The following is a 19,710-nucleotide window of genomic DNA, read 5'->3' on the forward strand; positions in this document are numbered from 1 at the left end:
AAAATGTAGCGGGGGTGGAGGGATGACGACCTTTTCACTTCAGTTGTAAACCTGCTCTCAAAAGTGTATTGAATATCTGAAATTTAGGCTCCTAGACAACTCAAACTGTCACTTCACATTTTTCCAAATTCAAAGCCAATCAAGAACTTAATCTTGCATTTGATGCAAAACATTTCCATCTGCAAGATGCTTTCACACAGCTCTGTGGGGTTTTTTTTACCGTGTAGATGAAATGGAAGTTTGCTTCTATATGCTGCATGTTCAAAATACAAAACTGTGGTTTTTAAATGCTTAAAATTTAAGAATATGGTGGTTTTGAGTTTCACAAGCCATTTTGGGGGGGAAGCTAAAAATGAAGTTCGGTCAACCAACTTCTGAGATATTGTGTGTTTGTGTGCAAATTTATGTATTCTAGGGGCTGATGCCCGTTTGCTTCACTCACCAACCCCACAACCCCTCCTCAAAGCTCCCTCTCTTTCCCTTTGTTGTTGCTGTTGTTTAGTTGTTTAGTCGTGTCCGACTCTTCGTGACCCCCTGGACCAGAGCACGCCAGGCACTTCTGTCTTCCACGGCCTCCCACAGTTTGGTCAAACTCATACTGGTAGCTTCGAGAACACTGTCCCACCATCTCGTCCTCTGTCGTCCCCTTCTCCTTGTGCCCTCCATCTTCCCCAACATCAGGGTCTTTTCCAGGGAGTCTTCTCTTCTCATGAGGTGGCCAAAGTACTGGAGCCTCAGCTTCACAATCTGTCCTTCCAGTGACCACTCAGGGCTGATTTCCTTCAGAATGGAGAGGTTTGATCTTCTTGCAGTCCATGGGACTCTCAAGAGTCTCCTCCAGCACCATAATTCAAAAGCATCAATTCTTCGGCGATCAGCCTTCTTTATGGTCCAGCTCTCACTTCCATACATCACTACTGGGAAAACCATAGCTTTTACTATACGGACCTTTGTTGGCAAGGTGATGTCTCTGCTTTTTAAGATGCTGTCTATGTTTGTCATTGCCCTTCTCCCAAGAAGCAGGCGTCTTTTAATTTCGTGACTGCTGTCACCATCTGCAGTGATCATGGAGCCCAAGAAAGTAAAATCTCTCACTGCCTCCATTTCTTCCCCTTCTATATGCCAGGAGGTGATGGGACCAGTGGCCATTATTACGCCTCACCAAATCCCCTTTGTTCTTTGCTGAACCCCCTTTCTGCTAAGCCCATTCCCTTATTCTTCACCCAATCTCTTCTTCTTGCCTGTATCATCAGGCTCCCCGACTTCCTCAGTCCACTCACTGCTTCAAGGCAAATTCACTCACCTGCTTCAACCCCCACCAAGGCCCAGTTTGCTTGCTTGCCTGCCTGCCTGCTACTTGCTTTCCCTGCTGCCACAAGCCCAGTTCACTCATCTTCTCCCCACGCACTTGCTCTGACGCCTGCCTGCCTCAAATGCTTCCCTCATCCTGGAGCTTGCACAACCGGTCACCAACAGTGTGTGTGTGTGTGTGTGTGTGTTGAGAGAGAGGTGTAATGTGCTTCAAAAACAAATCTATGCATTCAGAAATATTAGATTTTGAAATATTAGATTTTGAAATTCAAATTTGGAGTTTTTATGTGAAGTTCTGAGGCTGGGGGGGAAGTATGCTACTTTTTGCTGTTGTGAATAATAATAATAATAATAATAATAATAATAATAATAATAATAATAATAATTTATTATTTATACCCCGCCCATCTGGCTGGGCCTCCCCAGCCACTCTGGGTGGCTTCCATAGAAACAAAAAATACACTAAAATATCACACGTTAAAAGCTTCCCTGAACAGGGCTGCCTTAAGATGTCTTCTGAATGTCAGGTAGTTATTTATCGCTTTGACATCTGCTGGAAGGGCGTTCCAGAGGGCGGGCGCCACTACCGAGAAGGCCCTCTGCCTGGTTCCCTGTAGCTTTGCTTCTCGCAATGAGGGAACCACCAGAAGGCCCTCGGCGCTGGACCTCAGCGTCCGGGCAGAACGATGGGGGTGGAGACGCTCCTTCAGGTATACTGGACCGAGGCCGTTTAGGGCTTTAAAGGTCAGCACCAACACTTTGAATTGTGCTCGGAAACGTACTGGGAGCCAATGTAGGTCTTTCAAGACCGGTGTTATATGGTCTCGGCGGCCGCCCCCAGTCGCCAGTCTAGCTGCCGCATTCCGGATTAGTTGTAGTTTCCGAGTCACCTTCAAAGGTAGCCCCACGTAGAGCGCATTGCAGTAGTCCAAGCGGGAGATAACCAGAGCATGCACCACTCTGGCGAGACAGTCCGCAGGCAGATAGGGTCTCAGCCTACGTACCAGATGGAGCTGGTAAACAGCTGCCCTGGACACAGATTTGACCTGTACCTCCATGGACAGCTGTGAGTCCAGAATGACTCCCAGGCTGCGCACCTGGTCCTTCAGGGGCACAGTTACCCCATTCAGGACCAGGGAATCCTCCACACCTGCCCGCCTCCTGTCCCCCAAAAACAGTACTTCTGTCTTGTCAGGATTCAACCTCAATCTGTTAGCCACCATCCATCCTCCAACTGCCTCCAGACACTCACACAGGACCTTCACCGCCTTCACTGGTTCTGATTTAAAAGAGAGGTAGAGCTGGGTATCATCTGCATACTGATGAACACCCAGCCCAAACCTCCTGATGATCTCTCCCAGCGGCTGCATGTAAATGTTGAAAAGCATGGGGGAGAGGACAGAACCCTGAGGCACCCCACAAGTGAGAGCCCAGGGGTCTGAACACTCATCCCCCACCACCACTTTCTGAACACGGCCCAGGAGGAAGGAGTGGAACCACTGTATGACAGTGCCCCCAGCTCCCAGCCCCTCAAGACGGTCCAGAAGGATGTTATGGTCGATGGTATCAAACGCCGCTGAGAGATCCAGCAGAACTAGGAAACAGCTCTCACCTTTGTCCCTAGCCCGCCGGAGATCATCAACCAGTGCGACCAAGGCAGTTTCAGTCCCATGATGAGGCCTGAATCCCGACTGGAAGGGATCCAAATGGTCCACTTCTTCCAGGCGTGCCTGGAGTTGTTCAGCAACCACTCGCTCACTCACCTTGCCCAAGAATGGAAGATTTGAGACTGGGTGATAATTGGCAATCGTGGCCGCATCTAAAGATGGTTTTTTAAGAAGCGGTTTAATAACCGCCTCTTTCAGCGGGTCTGGGAAGGCTCCCTCACGAAGGGAAGCATTCACCACCCCACGAAGCCCATCGCCCAGTCCTTCCCGGCTAGCTTTTATAAGCCAGGATGGGCAAGGATCCAGGAGACAGGTGGTTGGCTTCACTCGTCCAAGCAGCCTGTCCACATCCTCGGAGGTAACAGATTGGAATTGATCCCACGCAACTTGACTAGATCATCATCATCATTAAGATGGTGAGCCTTGAATTCTGCTCTGAAAACTACATTGTGTGATATGCTGAATGATTTGTAGCCATGCAATATGATGAGCACATCTGCACATGGTGTCTTCCATGCAGGAGCAATTTAATAAACTTACTGGCTTTTAATAATAATAATAATAATAATAATAATAATAATAATAATAATAATAATTTTTATTTATATCCCCCCTTCCCCAGCTGAAGCCGGGCTCAGGGCGGCTAACAAAAATAAAATAATGCAACATTCTAAAAACATTTCATTATAAAAATTAATTAAAATTAAATTGATGGCAACCATTAAGCAAAAATTCCATGCAGATTGCCAAAGGAGGGAGTCAGGCTGCGCCCTGACCAAAGTCTTGGTGGAACAACTCTGTCTTGCAGGCCCTGCGGAAAGATGTCAAGTCCCGTAGGGCCCTAGTCTCTTGTGGCAGAGCGTTCCACCAGATCGGAGCCGCAGCCGAGAAAGCCCTGGCTCTGGTTGAGGCCAGCCGAACCTCTCTGTGGCCTGGGACCTTCAGGATGTTTTTATTTGAAGACCGTAAGTTCCTCTGTGGGGCATACCAGGACAGGCACATTGCCTATGCTGAGAAGACTCTCTGGGCTGTAGAGATGGGAAAGGTCTTGTTAACCTGACTAAGAGTGTGGGATTTTTCTTTCTTTTTTCTAGGAAAAAGGATTCCTGATGGGTATAAAGGAGAAGGACTGGAAGGAGAACCAGAATATGCTACTGAAAGGAATTTTCCCACAACATCTCGTTAAATCTATCCCTTTGGAATAAACTCAGATCTGGAGCAGAAAGAGGGTGAAGAGAGAACTCAATAAAGAGAAAGCCCTTCTGTCCAAATGCTGATTTGCCAAAACTCCCTGCCAATTGTTCCTTCACCTATGTAGCACCTTGTCAATGTGATAAAAATGTAGATTGCATTATTTCTTGAATCTGTCCTCCTCCTCGTGCAGCCAAATCCATCCCTCTGAGGGTCACTGTTTGGCCCTTCCAGTCCTTTTCAGAAGTGAAAGAGTGGGTTGGAGTTGTGAGAGTCTTTGCCTCTGACCCCATATAGTCTTCTCAAAGGAGTCCCCAGCCAAAGCTACATGATGAAATGTGAATGTTGCCAGATAATGCATTGGCATTGGCATTCAGCTCAAGAGCTTATTACAAATTATTATAATGGGCCCACAACAAATGGGTTGATTCTGCTTGGTAGTAGACACAGAATAGGGATTTATGACATGTCCACTGGATAAATTGACACACAACGTCTGTGTACATTTATGTATTTGCTTTGTGCATACACATGGTAGGAAGTTGCATTTGGCCATAGCTGCTTGGTGTGTAACTGTGCACTTGCCCATATGTTCAACAAAATATACCTGTGTATGTGATTTCACACATGGCCTTCTGCTTACAGGCTCCATGTTAATTCCTTCACCGAAGCGTTTTCTGTGCAGGGGTTTTGTAGCATACGAATCAGCCTCACAGCTTGTTTCAAAGCTTCCTTAACTCATTGAAATGTAATGCTGACCCAAACTAGCTAACTCTCAGAGGACCATATAAATTATATTTGCTTGCTTTGACCCTCTCCCTTCTTTTTAATTTGTAAAACCAACACATTTCAATAAACCGTGTTTTGATTAACCTGGTTGCCCTGTGTGATCTGCCTGTGAGCACAAGGGACAAGGCTGTGGGTCTTGTGTGCTTGCCAGCCTCTCATCAGCATCACAAAGAGTTAATGGGGAGTGAGCGTTCTGATGACTCTGCCCTTTATTATCAATGTAGTGAAACTGGAAAGGTGAGATGGGAAGGGAAACGCCTTAGCCTAGTCACCAGAAAGCCAGCCAGCCAGCCAGCTAAGGGAGGGAGCTGGAGCTGAGAGAGGTACCCACATTAGATGGACCTTGGAGAGATACTTAACCAACAAGAAGTCCAATTATTCTTTGCCCCCATGTCGTCTTATCAGGTAAGAAGAGCGGGGATGCGGAGCCAGTTTCTCACGCTGGAGTTAATGGAGATCTGTCCCTGTTGTCTTGTTGTGTGTGATGCCTGTATCTGGGTTAGAGCCTAAAAGCTCTGATGGGAGCAGTGGCTGTTCCTGTGCAATATTTCCGGGCATGCCTACACTAGATCAGCTCAGATGTATTCCATTGCACAACCAATCCCTGTATTCAGCACCATGCCCTACGTCTGAAAGACATTGGCAGAGACGTTTCTTAAAGGTTCGTGAGGGTTTCTGATGTACTGATAGGCAAGCAGAACATTTTAAAAGCTGGAAAGATGTGTGGTGGTGGTGTTGGAATGCAAGTTATTTCTTCCCCCTTTGCAGTTGCTTCTCTAGGTATGCCATGAAGGGGATTCTTAAAAATAAAAATAAAAACTCATATAGCACAGCCCTTTACCTCTCTGTCTCCCTGGTTCAAATCTGCCACTTGTAGACCAGGGAGAAGAGTTGATGGAAGAGGATTGGAAAAAGTTCAAGGATTATCTACAGAAATATTGTAAAATGTTTGAATGCTAAAATGATGTGGGATGTGAAGGTAACATGGCATTTGGGATATGGTTAAAAGAGCTATGAAAAAAGAATCTTAAAAAAGAGAAGGGGGGTATGACTAGAATAATATTATGTTAAAGTATATAAGGTGGAGTAAAGGACCAAGATAAGGGAAATTAGAGACATAATAAGTAGGAACATATAATTATAAATGAGGTTTGAAAGAGGGTTAGAATTTGCTGAATTTGACGGAATAAAGAGGAATACAAAAAAGGGAGATGTGAGGAGGTCAGGAAAGAGGGATATAGAACCTTGAAACTTAAAAGTGGATTTTTTTTCTTTCTTTTCTTTATTAAGTGTGTACTTTCTGTTTTCTGTTTTGATTTATGTGATTGTTTGATTTCTATGTTTTGTAAAATCCTAATAAACATTTATTTAAAAAAACCAAAAAACAAATCTGCCACTTGTAAATGCAAGCTGCAAGACCTCAGTTAATACTTTGAGAATGAAAGAGAAACATAAAGCCTATAGAATATGAAAAGAGGAAGCTGAGAGTGCATTAAGAATAACACCTTGCATGGCTTTGTTCTGCAAGAGAACTCTTTCACTGAGGATAGCAAAACCGGCGGGGGGGGGGGAGAGAGATGGTGGAAGGCGCTTTGTACATGCCTATTTAGCCTTGGGTATTGTAGGCAATTTTCTCCAGCCCATTCTAAACTGCAAAGGAGCACAGATTCGATTTTCACAGAGCACAAATGCTGTGTGGGCTGGCTGCAGAACTGATACAGTATTTACATTGGAGTTTGGGTTTCAGATATGATTATCTGCACAACTGAATAAAACTGCACTCCCCCTCCAGCTTCCGGAATACAGTGGCCAAACTACAGGTTACATGCAAATGTGTGTAATTAAAGCTTGACATCCCCTTTATTCCTTTTGATTGAAAAGCCACTTTGAGAAAGGAAAGCAGGGATACGTCAAGAGCTAAGCTCCTCTCAGCTCAAAACACGCCTTCCTGAAGCCATTATTTGGGATGGGGTAGATGCTGCTGTTCTCCTGTTATATTCATGCACTCAGCAGTTTACTCCTAATATTTTGTTATAAGATGTCTAGATTTCCTAGCTGACCATTGTGTTCAGGAGGCTGATGAAAGCAAGTGACTTTCACCACCCCAGGCCAGTCCTTTCCCAATCAGATACTCAGCTGGGAGACTTATATACTTCTTAGCTGAGTACAGTGGTACCTCAGGTTAAGTACTTAATTCGTTCCCGAGGTCCATTCTTAACCTGAAACTGTTCTTAACCTGAAGCACCACTTTAGCTAATGGGGCCTCCTGCTGCTGCCGCGCCGCCGGAGCACAATTTCTGTTCTCATCCTGAAGCAAAGTTCTTAACCTGAAGCACTATTTCTGGGTTAGCGGAGTCTGTAACCTGAAGCGTATGTAACCTGAAGCGTATGTAACCTGAGGTACCACTGTATTTGCTTAGGGACAAGATGCAGGAAGCCACTTCTATTATACTGTTGCATGCCACTAGGGTTGCCAAATTCTACACTTCCAACATGGGCTGCCATACGTCTGGATTTCCCCGGACATTAAAGCGATTTCCGCCCAGACACTGTTTCTGACGGCTGAATCCCAGCAAGGTCCTGGAAATTCCTGACTTATGGCAACCCTACACTCCACCCCAGTCTTGTAGCAATGCAAGGTTCCAGGGGTTCCAGACACCTACGCAGGGTTCATGTTTCCTTTTGGGATGAGGCACAGTGGAGACTGTGGAGTCTTTATGATATATGGTTTATTTACACGTATATATATATATAGCCTGAGCCTATGATGGAGAGCCATTCCCACCCCAAAATACTCTTGTTTCTCCCATAGCTGCCGCCTTGGATTCAAACATATGTAAAACATTGCTCTCTGAAATGCTCTCCAGCTTGTTGCTTTACTTCTAGGTCACATCGCAGACCCAAATCTCTACTTTAAACTCTGGCTTTATCTAGAATCTCTTGCTACCACTTGGCAGAGTGGCTTGTAGACATATTTGCATTTAACAACACACACTGAGATTTGTGGTTACGGATTTCTGTTTCCAGAGATTTCTGAGCTAGCCCTGGTGACACATGCCTTATTTATATGCCATTTGAATTACTGTAACATGCTCACCTTTGGTGAAGCCAGGAGAGAGGGCCTTTTTGGTGGCTGCTCCAAGGCTGTGGAACTCCTTTCCACATGAGGCTAGGCTGTCTCCCTCTCTACTTTCTTCTCGCTGGAAGGCAAAAGCATTTTTTGTTCAGACAGGTCCTTAGCCTTCAACTGGCTGTTGTGGCAAGGCGAGTGTTGTACATTTAAATTCTTTAATTTGTTGTGCTTTTAACTGGGTTTAAACGTTTCCAGTGCTGCTTTACTAGGGTTACTTATTTGTTTTTTGTCTTTAATATTTATATAGATTGTGTGTGTTTTAGCTGTATCTCTTTTAATTTATGCTGTGAGGTGCCTTGGTTCTTGTATTGGGAGAAAGGTAGTATGTAAATTAAACAATACATTTGGGGGACATGTGGAGTGCATAATGGCTAAAGTCAGAGTTAGAGGTAAGCATGAAGAAAATGTGTACCTGGTCAAGAAAAATATGTGCAGCTTTGCACAACAGTTGACTCCATTTCTCTCGAGTTGGAGAGGTGCTGCAAAGGTTGTCCGTGGAACTATGGATTCAACATATTCCGAAAACTGACATCACCACATATTATATAAACGGTTCATGTCACTATGACTTCCAAGACAGAAACAATCACACCAGCAGCAGTGGTGGTCCCAAGAGTAGATGACCCCTTTACAGTCATCATTACCACAAATTTCAAGGATGATGAGACCCAAGACATTGTTCCCCTGTTTCCAGGAATGCTGTATAGTGACATCAGTTCTGGGACAGGGAGCAGGATTCGTAGAAGGTGCTCTAAAATTCTATTGGTGGCTTCCTGTACTGAAACAAAAATAAGCACCATATTTAAACAGGTGTTTCTTATTATAATTCACATAAAAAGCAGCTCAGAAATGCTTCTGGGTGGCATTGTAGCTCTTAGAATGTTTTCACACACCCATCTAAAAGCGCCTTTGAGCTCCCTTTGCATTCACTGTGCCATATGTGGTGGTTGTTTTGGTGATTCGTTTCAGTAGGTCTACTCGGGGTTTTTTTTTAATGTCTTCCTGTTTTCCCCCTGCTCCTCATAAACAGGCAAAATGAAAGATATACCAAGTTCTTTATAGTTCAGCAGCTTGTAAGAAAAAAAGTAAAAAGTAAATTCAATTTGTAATTATTGCTTGTCCTCTTTTCTCTTAATCTTAATATGCTCAGCTTTCTTTGTCAAACCCCAATTCTTAGATGTGACTTAAGGCCAATGATGATGTACTACATATTGACGGACGAGGCCCTGATCAGAAACTTCCCGTTGCCTCTTGTGATTTTGTCCCTTCTGAGAAACAACCATTTTTAAAATGGGCACATGCTCCTGAAATATGAACGGTTGTGGAGGGAGGGTGTGTGTGATATTCACTCTCTTTTCCAGTATGAAAACATAGCATCCCTTCCGAAGCTTTGCAGTTCCTTAACTGCAAAAAGCAACCGCGTTGTTAAAACATTAGGAGGAAGGTATAGTCTAACGCGGCACCATCCATGTTCTGGCACATAACCAAGCTGTCGTTTTCTTAAGGTCTCTTACTCTGGAGCTCTTCGGGCTACACTGTGGTGCTCTTGGCAACCCTAATTCCCTGAGCAAGATATATTTAACCAACCCACCCAACTAACTTCCACAAACCCATCTCCCCATCACTGCTCTGGGCCTAAACTGGGAGGTGTGGCCTGTTGTGCGCTGGAAGCACATTGCCATGCCCGCCGAAGACTGTTTTGGACTCTGAAGCTCCCCCAAAGAGAAGGCAGCCAGGTTAAGAGGTGAGAGGGGGGCTCCCAGCCACTGCCCCCCACCTTTCCACTTTCTTCACTAATAACCTCTCTCCCCAGCCCTGTCAAACTGAACCCCTGCACCCTCAAAGCTAGCAGACATCACAGAGGCCTATATGAGCACTACCCTAATTCCCTGCCTAGCTATTTTTCCTTCCTGTCCCTGGGCTTTTCTCTTCTGTTCATTCCCAGTTCTACTCTGCAATTTCCAGATCTTGATTCTAGCATCGTTTTTTGGGCCCACCTGCCCTCCTTCTGAGACGTGGGTGGCGCTGTGGGTTAAACCACAGGGCCTAGGACTTGCCGATCAGAAGGTCAGGGGTTCGAATCCCCGCAACAGGGTGATCTCCCGTTGCTCGGTCCCTGCTCCTGCCAACCTAGCAGTTGGAAAACACGTCAAAGTGCAAGTAGATAAATAGGTACCGCTCCAGCGGGAAGGTAAACGGCGTTTCCGTGCGCTGCTCTGGTTCGCCAGAAGCGGCTTAGTCGTGCTGGCCACATGACCCAGAAGTTGTGCGCCAGCTCCCTCGGCCAATAAAGCGAGATGAGTGCCGCAACCCCAGAGTCGGTCACGACTGGACCCAATGGTCAGGGGTCCTTTACTGCCCTCCTTCTGCCCATCCTATTCACATTTGCTGCCTCCCCCTTCCTTCCCCTTACTGCCTCTGGAATGGATCCATCCTCATCCAAATAGTAAATTTTGCAGCGCTGTATACATTCCTGTTTACTCTGCTCCCACCGCTGCATCGATCCTGTTGTTTCCTGTGAAATTCTGCATTTTGATGAGTAACGCCCCCCCAACCACCCTGCAGTTTTGATCCAAATCGAGAAAATGAATGACCTACCCGTGTTTTACGCCAGTAATGTGTACACATAGGCTTCCTTTCCTTCCGTAGTTCTTTTCCCAGGATCAAAACTACCTCCCTCTGCTCTGGCCAATGTATTATTTATGGGAGAAGCAAGTTTTCTGGAATAGCAAGACCCCTGTGGGAAAGTTTTCTGAACAGAGAAGCAAGTTTCGTAACATTAAGAAAGCTCCTGTAGAAATTTCATTGGAAGAAATCTCGTTGCAGTAATTTATAAGCTAGTGCCGGCACGGGTTATTTTCGTGGGTTGCGCTTGCTGCAGCAAATGTGTGGGGAGAAAAGCTATTGCGAGAGGGGAGAGAGACTGGTCATGTAAGCATCTCCTCCACCTGCCACCCCTTTTCTTCAGTCCCAATGGCTCCCCTAACCACCACCCAAAGGGCTGTTGTTTCATGTCTCTGTGTAATGTGGTTTTGTATTGTTTTTTTGCTATAACTACCAGTGTTGAAGCAATGATTCTTCAACATCAACTTCATTGGACTGGTCATGTTGTTCGGATGCTTGATTATTGTCTTCCAAAGCAACTACTCTATTCCGAACTTAAAAATGGAAAGCGTAATGCTGGTGGTCAACAAAAACAATTTAAAGACTGTCTCAAGGCAAATCTTTAAAAAGTAGTATAAACACTGACAACTGGGAAACACTGGCCTGCGAGCGCTGCAGTTGGAGAACAGCCTTTACCAAAGGTGTCATGGGCTTTGAAGACACTCGAACTCAGAACGCAAAGGAGAAACGTGCTAGGAGAAAGGCATGCTTGGCAAATCCACACCGGGATCAACTCCCGCCCGGGAACCAATGTCCCCACTGTGGAAGGATGTGTGGGTCCAGAATTGGCCTCCACAGTCACTTACGGACTCATTGTTAAAACCGTGTTTATGGAAGACAATCTTACTCGGCTACGAGAGATTGACAAAGAAGAAGAAGAGGGTTACCCCTCTCCTTTGCTCACACCCATTTCCCCCAAGGCTGTGGTGGTGGCTGGGTCTCCCTCCCTGACAAGACTTGAGGTACCATTCCTACTGCCCACCCACCCACGCACCTCCATCCCTTTTGAAGGCTTCTCTGCCTTCAAAGTGTAACGTTGCAGAATTATCGTTTTGCAAACCACTTTCAGGTTTCTTACAATCATTTCATAAATGTTATGGAATGAATGAATGAGCGAATTGTTCCCTGTATTACCAGCGGTCAGGCATAAGTCCCATTGCTTATGTAGCCAGAATGTTACCTCCCATGCGCTAGTAGTGTGCTTCAGGGAACCCCAAGGTTTGCAGCAATGCAAACCCCTAAAGCAGCAAGAATGTTATTTGCCCAAAAATGGAAAGAAGAAGTCCCAACTAAAGAAGAATGGGTACAAAAACTTATGGACAATGCAGAAATGGCCAAACTTACCGGAAAAATAAGAACTCAAGATAACAAACCTTTTATAAAAGAATGGAAATGGTTTGTTGAATATTTGCAAACAAAACGTAAACAGATAAGGACATTGGCAGGATTTTTGTAATAACTTGCAGTTTCATAAGAGTATATATTTAAAGTAGATGAATAAAAGAATAAGTTAACTTAGAATATGCAGGAAATGATAAAAATAAATTTAAGGAACCGCAGAAAGAGGAGGAAGGAAGTTGAGTTTTGAATTGTTAGAATGATGATAACACTATTGAAATGCATATAACTGAAAAACATAATCTATTTTTTTAAAAAAAAGAATAACCCCTAAAGTGTATGTGGCAGGAGGGAGCCACAAACAGCCCAGAGTATCCTATAGGAGGACATGACTAATGGACTGATCAGTGAACAGGAACTCTTCACACTGCAACATTTTGTTGCAGGTCTCACTTGTACATCTGTATTTCCCAGCGCAGCTTTGTTGCCATGCAATATTGCATCATAGCTAGCTTCAGTTTTAATTTCAGTCATTGATACTTCCTCCCTTCCCTTCTTACAAGATTCCCACCATTCATCTTTGGGATTTCAACACTCATGCAAATATTCCTTTCTGATTCAGCTGCGTCGCGCGGTCTCTCGTCGACTTCCTCCTCTTGCCTCTGCTTTTAGCCTGACACCCACTCACTGCCATGTTTTGGATCTTGTTTTCACCAAGAACTCCTCTGTCCTCCAGTTTCACTTCAGAATAAAAAGTGAGTACTACTAAGAAACATCTCAGAAGTCCCGTAAGTCCGGTTGAATTCAATGGGGCTTGCTCCCATGTGATTGGCATAAGAATACAGCCATACTTTTAATTATGAGTGGAGCAAAGAAATACAGACTAAAGGAGGGAAGTGAATGTCATATATAGTGGCTGTGTTTTGGGTCATCGGTAAGGAGAAAACCAGAAAAAGTAGCACAGGTGAAATTAGATTTGGATTTGACTATATTTTTACTAATGTATACTGAAAGAAGTCCCAGTACAGCCAAGGGAATTAGTTTCATATAAGATTTTAGCTGGTAGGTTATGCTGTGCAGAATATTGAGAAAAGGCACAAATCCCAACCATAACAAAACAGGAATTAACAATGTACATATGAATATGCAGCAGTGGCAAAGTGTACGATTTCTACAACAGTGAAAGAAAGAAAGGAGGGGAAAGGTTAACAGATTTGTGCAGAATTAGAAAAGTGTTAAATAGTGTTTTATTTTATTAAAGCTGATTAAAATACATGCTTTGAAAAAGAACGTCTCTCTCTGACTTTTCTGGTCCATTCCCTTCTCTTTCATATTGCCCCGTTGTCCTCACCCTTCCCACATTTTATAATATAAAAATGACTACAATAAAAAAAACCACAACAGTATCTAAGCAAGCTTATGGGGCACTGATTCCAGAGGGCTAGTTTATTAAGTTTATTGCAGCAGAAACAAGTTCTAGCACCTTAAAGACTACTTAATTATTTTTATGCTGCAATTCATGTATCTAATGAAGTGGACTGTAGACTATCAGCGCTTGTGTCACAATAAATGCATTAATTTTCAAAGTGCCACTTAGTTGTTTTAGGACACAAATAATAACAGCGCAATCAAGAGCTGAAAGTTATCTTAAAAGGACTACAAGTTAAGCGTGTTTTATATTTGTCAAGTGCAACTTGAATCTGTGATGTCGGGTGATCTGTGTAATCTAGGAAATGATACATGTTTCTGGCTTAGCCTGCCGCTCTGCTTCCTTCATTTGATAAATGAGCTTTTCCATGATTAAGTGGTGTTTAAACCACATGACAATACTTGGATTATATGGGTCATGCCCCGCTCAAGGTTTGCTCCTCTGCCTCTCTCTTCCCCACTCTCTGCCAACAACCTTGCTTCCTCGTTCAGCGATAACATCTAGACTAGACTATCCATCATGAGATGTCTACAGATACTACTAGATGGGTGTTTATTGTGGCGTCGGTTCTTCTCATGCGTGCAAAGTTTTTTCTTTTGCTTTTGCAGTGTCCTCACAGTGTGGTCTTCAAAATGCCAGCCCGTCTTCCCACCCACCCCATTTAATTTCTATTTTCCCTTTCAGGTGTTGTAAATAAAATCTGCCCTTATTCCCCCATGGGGTACACAAGAGCCCTTATAGAGTCCTTTGTAGGTTCTCCATCGGTAGGAGAAAATAACAGAGGCCAACCAGATAATATTAAGAAGCAAAGCAGCTAGTAAGCCTGATCTTTATTAAAGCTGTTGCAACAGGGTGCTCCCCTCACATGCAGGATAGAGAAGGAGGACACAGAACAAAGGTGTGCCTGCCCTTATATAGACATTTTAAATTGCCCGCCCTGGAGTCCAAGACCACCCCCAGAAACATCATATCTACATCACAGAAAAGGCGGTCTACAACAGAGATCTGAGTGCGTTGTTCATCTCCTGTCTGGCAAGTTACCTGATTGCCCCATCTGATTGCCCTTTCTGGTAGTTGGGCCATTCCTTTGAGATGGTAATCACTTAATTCCTGAGACAATGGGAAGGTTCCCTCACCCCCTCCCTCCTTGCAGAGAAACATTAGGTCAGCTTGGGAGCCAAAATGGTTTCAGGACTGTACTCCCGTGCCGCTTCAGACATGTGGTCTACATATTTATGTACATGTTTTCTTGGTACATTTATGAACATTTATTATATATATAGGGATGCAGGTGGCACTCTGGGTTAAACCACAGAGCCTAGGACTTGCCAATCAGAAGGTCGGCAGTTCGAATCCCTGCGACGGGGTGAACTCCCGTTGCTCGGTCCCTGCTCCTGCCAACCTAGCAGTTCGAAAGCATGTCAAAGTGCAAGTAGATAAATAGGTAGTGCTCTGGCGGGAAGGTAAACAGCGTTTCCGTGCGCTGCTCTGGTTCGCCAGAAGCGGCTTGGTCATGCTGGCCACATGACCCAGAAGCTGTACGCCAGCTCCCTCGGCCAGTAAAGTGAGATGAGCGCCACAACCCCAGAGTCGACCATGACTGGACCTAATGGTCAGGGGTCCCTTTACCTTTATTATATATATAAGACCTTTAAAAAAAATATTACACAGGGGGAAATCCGATTAATTTTTATTTTTTTTAAAATACTGTTGCCAATAACCCCTTTGCAATATTAAGCCCCCGTCTAAAAGCAACCTGCACCTCTCTCCTTTCCCTGCCCCCTTCCTTCCTGCTGCCTCACTTTACAAAATGACAGTCCTGCTGCCTTTGCCCAGCCTTAATTTTCACAAAATGACTAGAAACTGTTGATTAAAACCAGTGGGATAGAAATGTTTTAAACACATAAATATTTACTTAAAGTTTCGTCTCACGGAGTTCTAGGAGACTAGAAAGTGTGATGACGTTTAAATTATCCCTCTGATTTTGAGGAGTAAGATCTTTTTAAAAACTTGCTCATTTCACACCCATACGAGGAGGGGACCTGTAGATTTCTGTTAACAGCGCTATTACAGAACTTTTATTTTCCCCACCCAGCTCTGAAAGATTCTGAAGTTTTAAGAGGGGGGAAAGGTGATGCCATGGCAGCTATTCCAACACCACCATTACCCACAGGTTAGTGCGCTCAAGGGTAAGAGTGTTCTGTTTATTTATTTTTTTCCTTTTCAAAAATAAATAAAAAAGATAGCTCCAGGTGAGAGGGGCACAAGAGATTGAGAGGCCAACAGGGCTGTCTAGAATAGAGCCAGAATTTCACATACCGTATTTTTTGCTCTATAAGACTCACTTTTTCCCTCCTAAAAAGTAAGGGGAAATGTGTGTGCGTCTTATGGAGCGAATGCAGGCTGCGCAGCTATCCCAGAAGCCAGAACAGCAAGAGGGATTGCTGCTTTCACTGCGCAGTGATCCCTCTTGCTGTTCTGGCTTCTGAGATTCAGAATATATTTTTTCTTGTTTTCCTCCTCCAAAAACTAGGTGCGTCTTGTGGTCTGGTGCGTCTTATAGAGCGAAAAATACGGTGCCAATTTCAGCTAACCAGATAAATCTGTAGATTGCTAGTGTATATATTGCTGTTACCTGCTTTGAATAATTCAGATAGGGCAGGGCAGGTATCAATGATTGCTGCTGATCTGCAGTCAGGTAATACAACGCTGAAGGATATTTAAGACACGGGGGGGGGGGGAGAAGAGGATATTCTGGGTAGGGTAGGAAGTGTAGGAAAAACATGTCTCTCTCCCGGGCACTGAGAAACCTGGGCCGGCCTTAAGACCCTTAATGATATAATATCCCTTGATGTCATGCATTCTTTTAAAGAAATTGGCCCCCAAAAGATAGTGACTGAATACTGGCAAGGTTTGGAAATCTTTAGAAATGAGTTGCTGGCAGAACATTTGTTCCCGCTGGCAACTCTGCCGCTGTATATAATGAGATATTCACTGAGAAAGCCTGATTACCTAAGCCTTGAAAACAGTATGAAACAGTACTGCTAGACCTGCTTCTGCCCTTTATAACCTGAGCCAAATGTTGAAGTCTTTAATTGAGCAAGTTTCCCTTTGGCTTCAACAGCTTTTTTTTTTTTTTTTTTACTCCACCAGCATTTTGGCCTCAAGCGCCCGTTATTTCATCAAGACTACTTGGCCACAGTCATTCTAATGAAAGTGGAAGCTTAGAGGTTTTGTGGCTATTATTACATTTATTTTGCTGCAGTTGCTACAAACCTACTGAACCGATTTTAAGTCTCTGAACCACAGCTTGATCTTGTATGGCTCACTTAAAAAAAATAAATAGCGTGCCAGGGAACACATTGGACGACATCCGCTAAAGTAGTGCTGTTAATGCAAGGCCGTTTGGCTGTGCAACCAAATAGCCCTTCCTCCTTCTCTCACTGCATGCCCCCTAAAGGTCTTCCGGGGGTTCCCTCAACCCTCTGGAGCAGATTTGGGGAGGGCATAGGAAGAGGAGAGGGATGGGGAGTTCTGTTAGTCACAAATCCTTGCGTTAATGGAACTGCTTCGTTGGATCCTGCCCATCGTGCGAAGGGTGAGTGCCGTTTTATGGAAAACAGTTTATTTATGACAGTTTAATCTCATCTTAGGGACGTGGGTGGCGCTGTGGGTTAAACCACGGAGCCTAGGACTTGCCCATCAGAAGGTCAGTGGTTCAAATCCCCGTGACGGTGTGAGCTCCCGTTGCTCGGTCCCTGCTCCTGCCCACCTAGCAGTTTGAAAGCACGTCAAAGTGCAAGTAGATAAATAGGTACCGCTCCGGCAGGAAGGTAAACGGTGTTTCCGTGCGCTGCTCTGGTTTTCCAGAAGTGGCTTAGTCATGCTGGCTACATAACCTGGAAGCTATACGCCGGCTCCCTTGGCCAGTAAGCGAGATGAGCGCCGCAACCCCAGAGTCGGTCACGACTGGACCTAATGATTTTAATCTCATCATTCCTCCAGGCACCTCAGGGTGACACGGTGCCCAGCTCCCACTTTATTATTTCCACAACAATCTTGTGAGGTTGCTAGGGCTAAAAGTGATTACCGTATTTTTTGCTCTATAAGACTCACTTTTTCCCTCCTAAAAAGTAAGGGGAAATGTGTGTGCATCTTATGGAGCGAATGCAGGCTGCGCAGCTATCCCAGAAGCCAGAACAGCAAGAGGGATTGCTGCTTTCACTGCGCAGCAATCCCTCTTGCTGTTCTGGCTTCTGAGATTCAGAATAATTTTTTTCTTGTTTTCCTCCTCCAAAAACTAGGTGCGTCTTGTGGTCTGGTGTGTCTTATAGAGCGAAAAATACGGTAGTTCAAGATCCCCCAGTGGGTTCTATGACTGAGCAAGGTTTTGAATCTTGAGTCCCCCTAGTCCAGGTATCTTAGTTCTCTCTACTTCACTGTATTCAGATGCCTCTGACATCCATCTCTTTCTCTTATGCATACAGAAAAGCTACTGACCAGCCCATTTATGAAGAAGATGAATACACCAACTTTGCAAGAGGATGCCAACGTGGCTGTCATAGGAGGTATTGTTGCCTGTATCTTTGCAGATGTGCTACAACCCAGCCACTGAGCAGCCATGGGAAGCCAGCAGTGCAGACTGCAGGCAGCGTAACAGCTAATGCACACGTAAATCCTCTGTAGCAGAGCTCTCTAGCATCCTTCTAGATCTGGAATGTAATGGTACTCATTAAAAAAAAATCTGGACCATCGCACACATTCCGTCCCCAAAATAGCAGGCTTCTGCAACCTGTATATATGATGCATATCAAGCTGTTGTTGTTTAGTCGTGTCCGCCTCTTCGTGACCCCATGGACCAGAGCACGCCAGGCACTCCTGTCTTCCACTGCCTCCCGCAGCTTGGCCAAACTCAAGCTACTCATATCAAGCTACTTTGCATATATTTGTGTATTTCTGCAAAATGGGAGGGGTGAAGGTTTTGTGACACGTTAAGAGGCAGAAACATACATGCCGGCAGCCTGTTCCTAAACTCAAAGCACTGGTGAGTCTGCTCCAGACGTGCTAAAGTTCCCCTTTTCTCAATTTTTGTTTAAAGCCGTCATCGCTGTGGTTCTCGTCACTCTCCTTTCGGTCGTCGTGCTGATCGTCGTTTACCTGTACAAGAACAAAGGCACCTACCGCACCTATGAACAAGCTCCGCCAGATCCAGAGGGGTCGGTCCAAATGGAGGATCTCCCGTGTAAAGGCGAGAAGGAAGAATATTTTATATAGCTGCCAGCGTGCTTTGGACACTGAGATCTTAAGTAAACTGTTTATTACGTTGTAAACTGTTTATTACATTTGACACCCATTTTTGTCAAGGAATTAAAAGCTGTATTATTTATTTTATATCACACTGTGTTCCTAAGCAGCTCGACTAGGCACCGGAAGGAGTTGTGTATTGTGACAGCATAGAGGTTGCCCCTTTACAGGTCCAAGAGCTGTGATCTATGGGATGCTCAAAGTCAAGTTGCAACACAGAGACCCTCTATGAGCCCTCTGTTTATTTGGGGTTAGAGTAGGCAAATACGTCATTGGGAGTACTGAACGCTTCTTTCCCTCTTATTACCATAGCAGTATCTAAGCCTGATACACTCAGATGACTGTGACAGGTGCGGGAAAATGGATTGGCAAAACAATTATACTACTTTTGCTTTTCCAGCACCTATAAACCTGCAGTGGTCATAGCGTAAAGCATATTTACATTTAACCTTGCTTCTCTGCAGTGATAAACACTCATGCATGTGACTGCGGCTTCAAGAGGGTTTTAGAGTCATGTGAAAATCTCCAGTGTATGACAAAGCCAGTATGTGTCTACTAAACTGTGCGTCTCTGATGATTGTACAATTCATGCAGTTTCAAACAGCTTCTCTCTCAGACTCATGCTTTACATTGTGTGTGACAATGAGCAGAAAAGTGAAATTTAATCTTTCTTCTCTTTGGCTCCAGTCCCCGCCCCCCTCCCCCCTGCATTCTGAAATGTTGATATCAAGGTTCCTGTGCCAAGTGATGCATTTTTCTGCTTCACCCTTTAAGAAGATCTGCATTACGGTATTAAGATTGTATCTTGAGAATGTAAGTGTTCTGCAACAGGTGAAAACAGCAGCCACACTGAAGTTCTCTCCCTTCACTCTGCAACACATAAC

The 19,710-nt window shown here is 44.5% G+C and overlaps 2 protein-coding genes across 5 annotated transcripts in view; both read left to right on the forward strand.

Annotated features, from left to right (window-relative positions):
• The window catches only part of BIN2 (bridging integrator 2), a 44,416-nt gene extending 39,982 nt beyond the window's left edge, over positions 1-4,434 (forward strand). Inside the window, exon 13 of the mRNA XM_053372421.1 lies at positions 4,073-4,434. Within this exon, the coding sequence (XP_053228396.1) occupies positions 4,073-4,183 (111 nt within the window). The 3' untranslated portion in view covers positions 4,184-4,434. The remainder of the gene's footprint in view (positions 1-4,072) is intronic.
• Positions 4,435-5,222: 788 nt separating this feature from the next.
• SMAGP (small cell adhesion glycoprotein) lies at positions 5,223-18,913 on the forward strand. 4 transcript variants are annotated; one of them, XM_053372456.1, is made up of 4 exons: positions 5,223-5,363; positions 15,618-15,695; positions 18,010-18,090; positions 18,621-18,913. In XM_053372456.1, exons 2-4 carry the CDS (start codon positions 15,662-15,664, stop codon positions 18,794-18,796), a joined length of 291 nt encoding a protein of 96 aa, XP_053228431.1. In that variant the 5' UTR covers positions 5,223-5,363; positions 15,618-15,661; the 3' UTR covers positions 18,797-18,913. The 4 variants fall into 4 exon arrangements, with proteins under 4 accessions (XP_053228431.1, XP_053228457.1, XP_053228438.1 ...); XM_053372482.1 differs by lacking the exon at positions 5,223-5,363 and adding an exon at positions 9,750-9,835; XM_053372463.1 differs by lacking the exon at positions 5,223-5,363 and adding an exon at positions 9,773-9,839 and having other exon boundaries at positions 15,616-15,695.
• Positions 18,914-19,710: the final 797 nt, after the last annotated feature.

The sequence above is a fragment of the Podarcis raffonei genome, chromosome 2 (genome assembly GCF_027172205.1).
Source record: "Podarcis raffonei isolate rPodRaf1 chromosome 2, rPodRaf1.pri, whole genome shotgun sequence".
Classification (NCBI taxonomy): Eukaryota; Metazoa; Chordata; class Lepidosauria; order Squamata; family Lacertidae; genus Podarcis; species Podarcis raffonei.

Bases quoted from the DNA above. Each gene is read 5' to 3' on its own strand.
- SMAGP (XM_053372456.1), top strand. From the start codon at position 15,662: ATGGCAGCTATTCCAACACCACCATTACCCACAG. The intron at 15,696-18,009 runs GTTAGTGCGCTC...TTATGCATACAG, and splicing joins AACACCACCATTACCCACAG to AAAAGCTACTGACCAGCCCA. The intron at 18,091-18,620 runs GTATTGTTGCCT...TTTTGTTTAAAG, and splicing joins CAACGTGGCTGTCATAGGAG to CCGTCATCGCTGTGGTTCTC.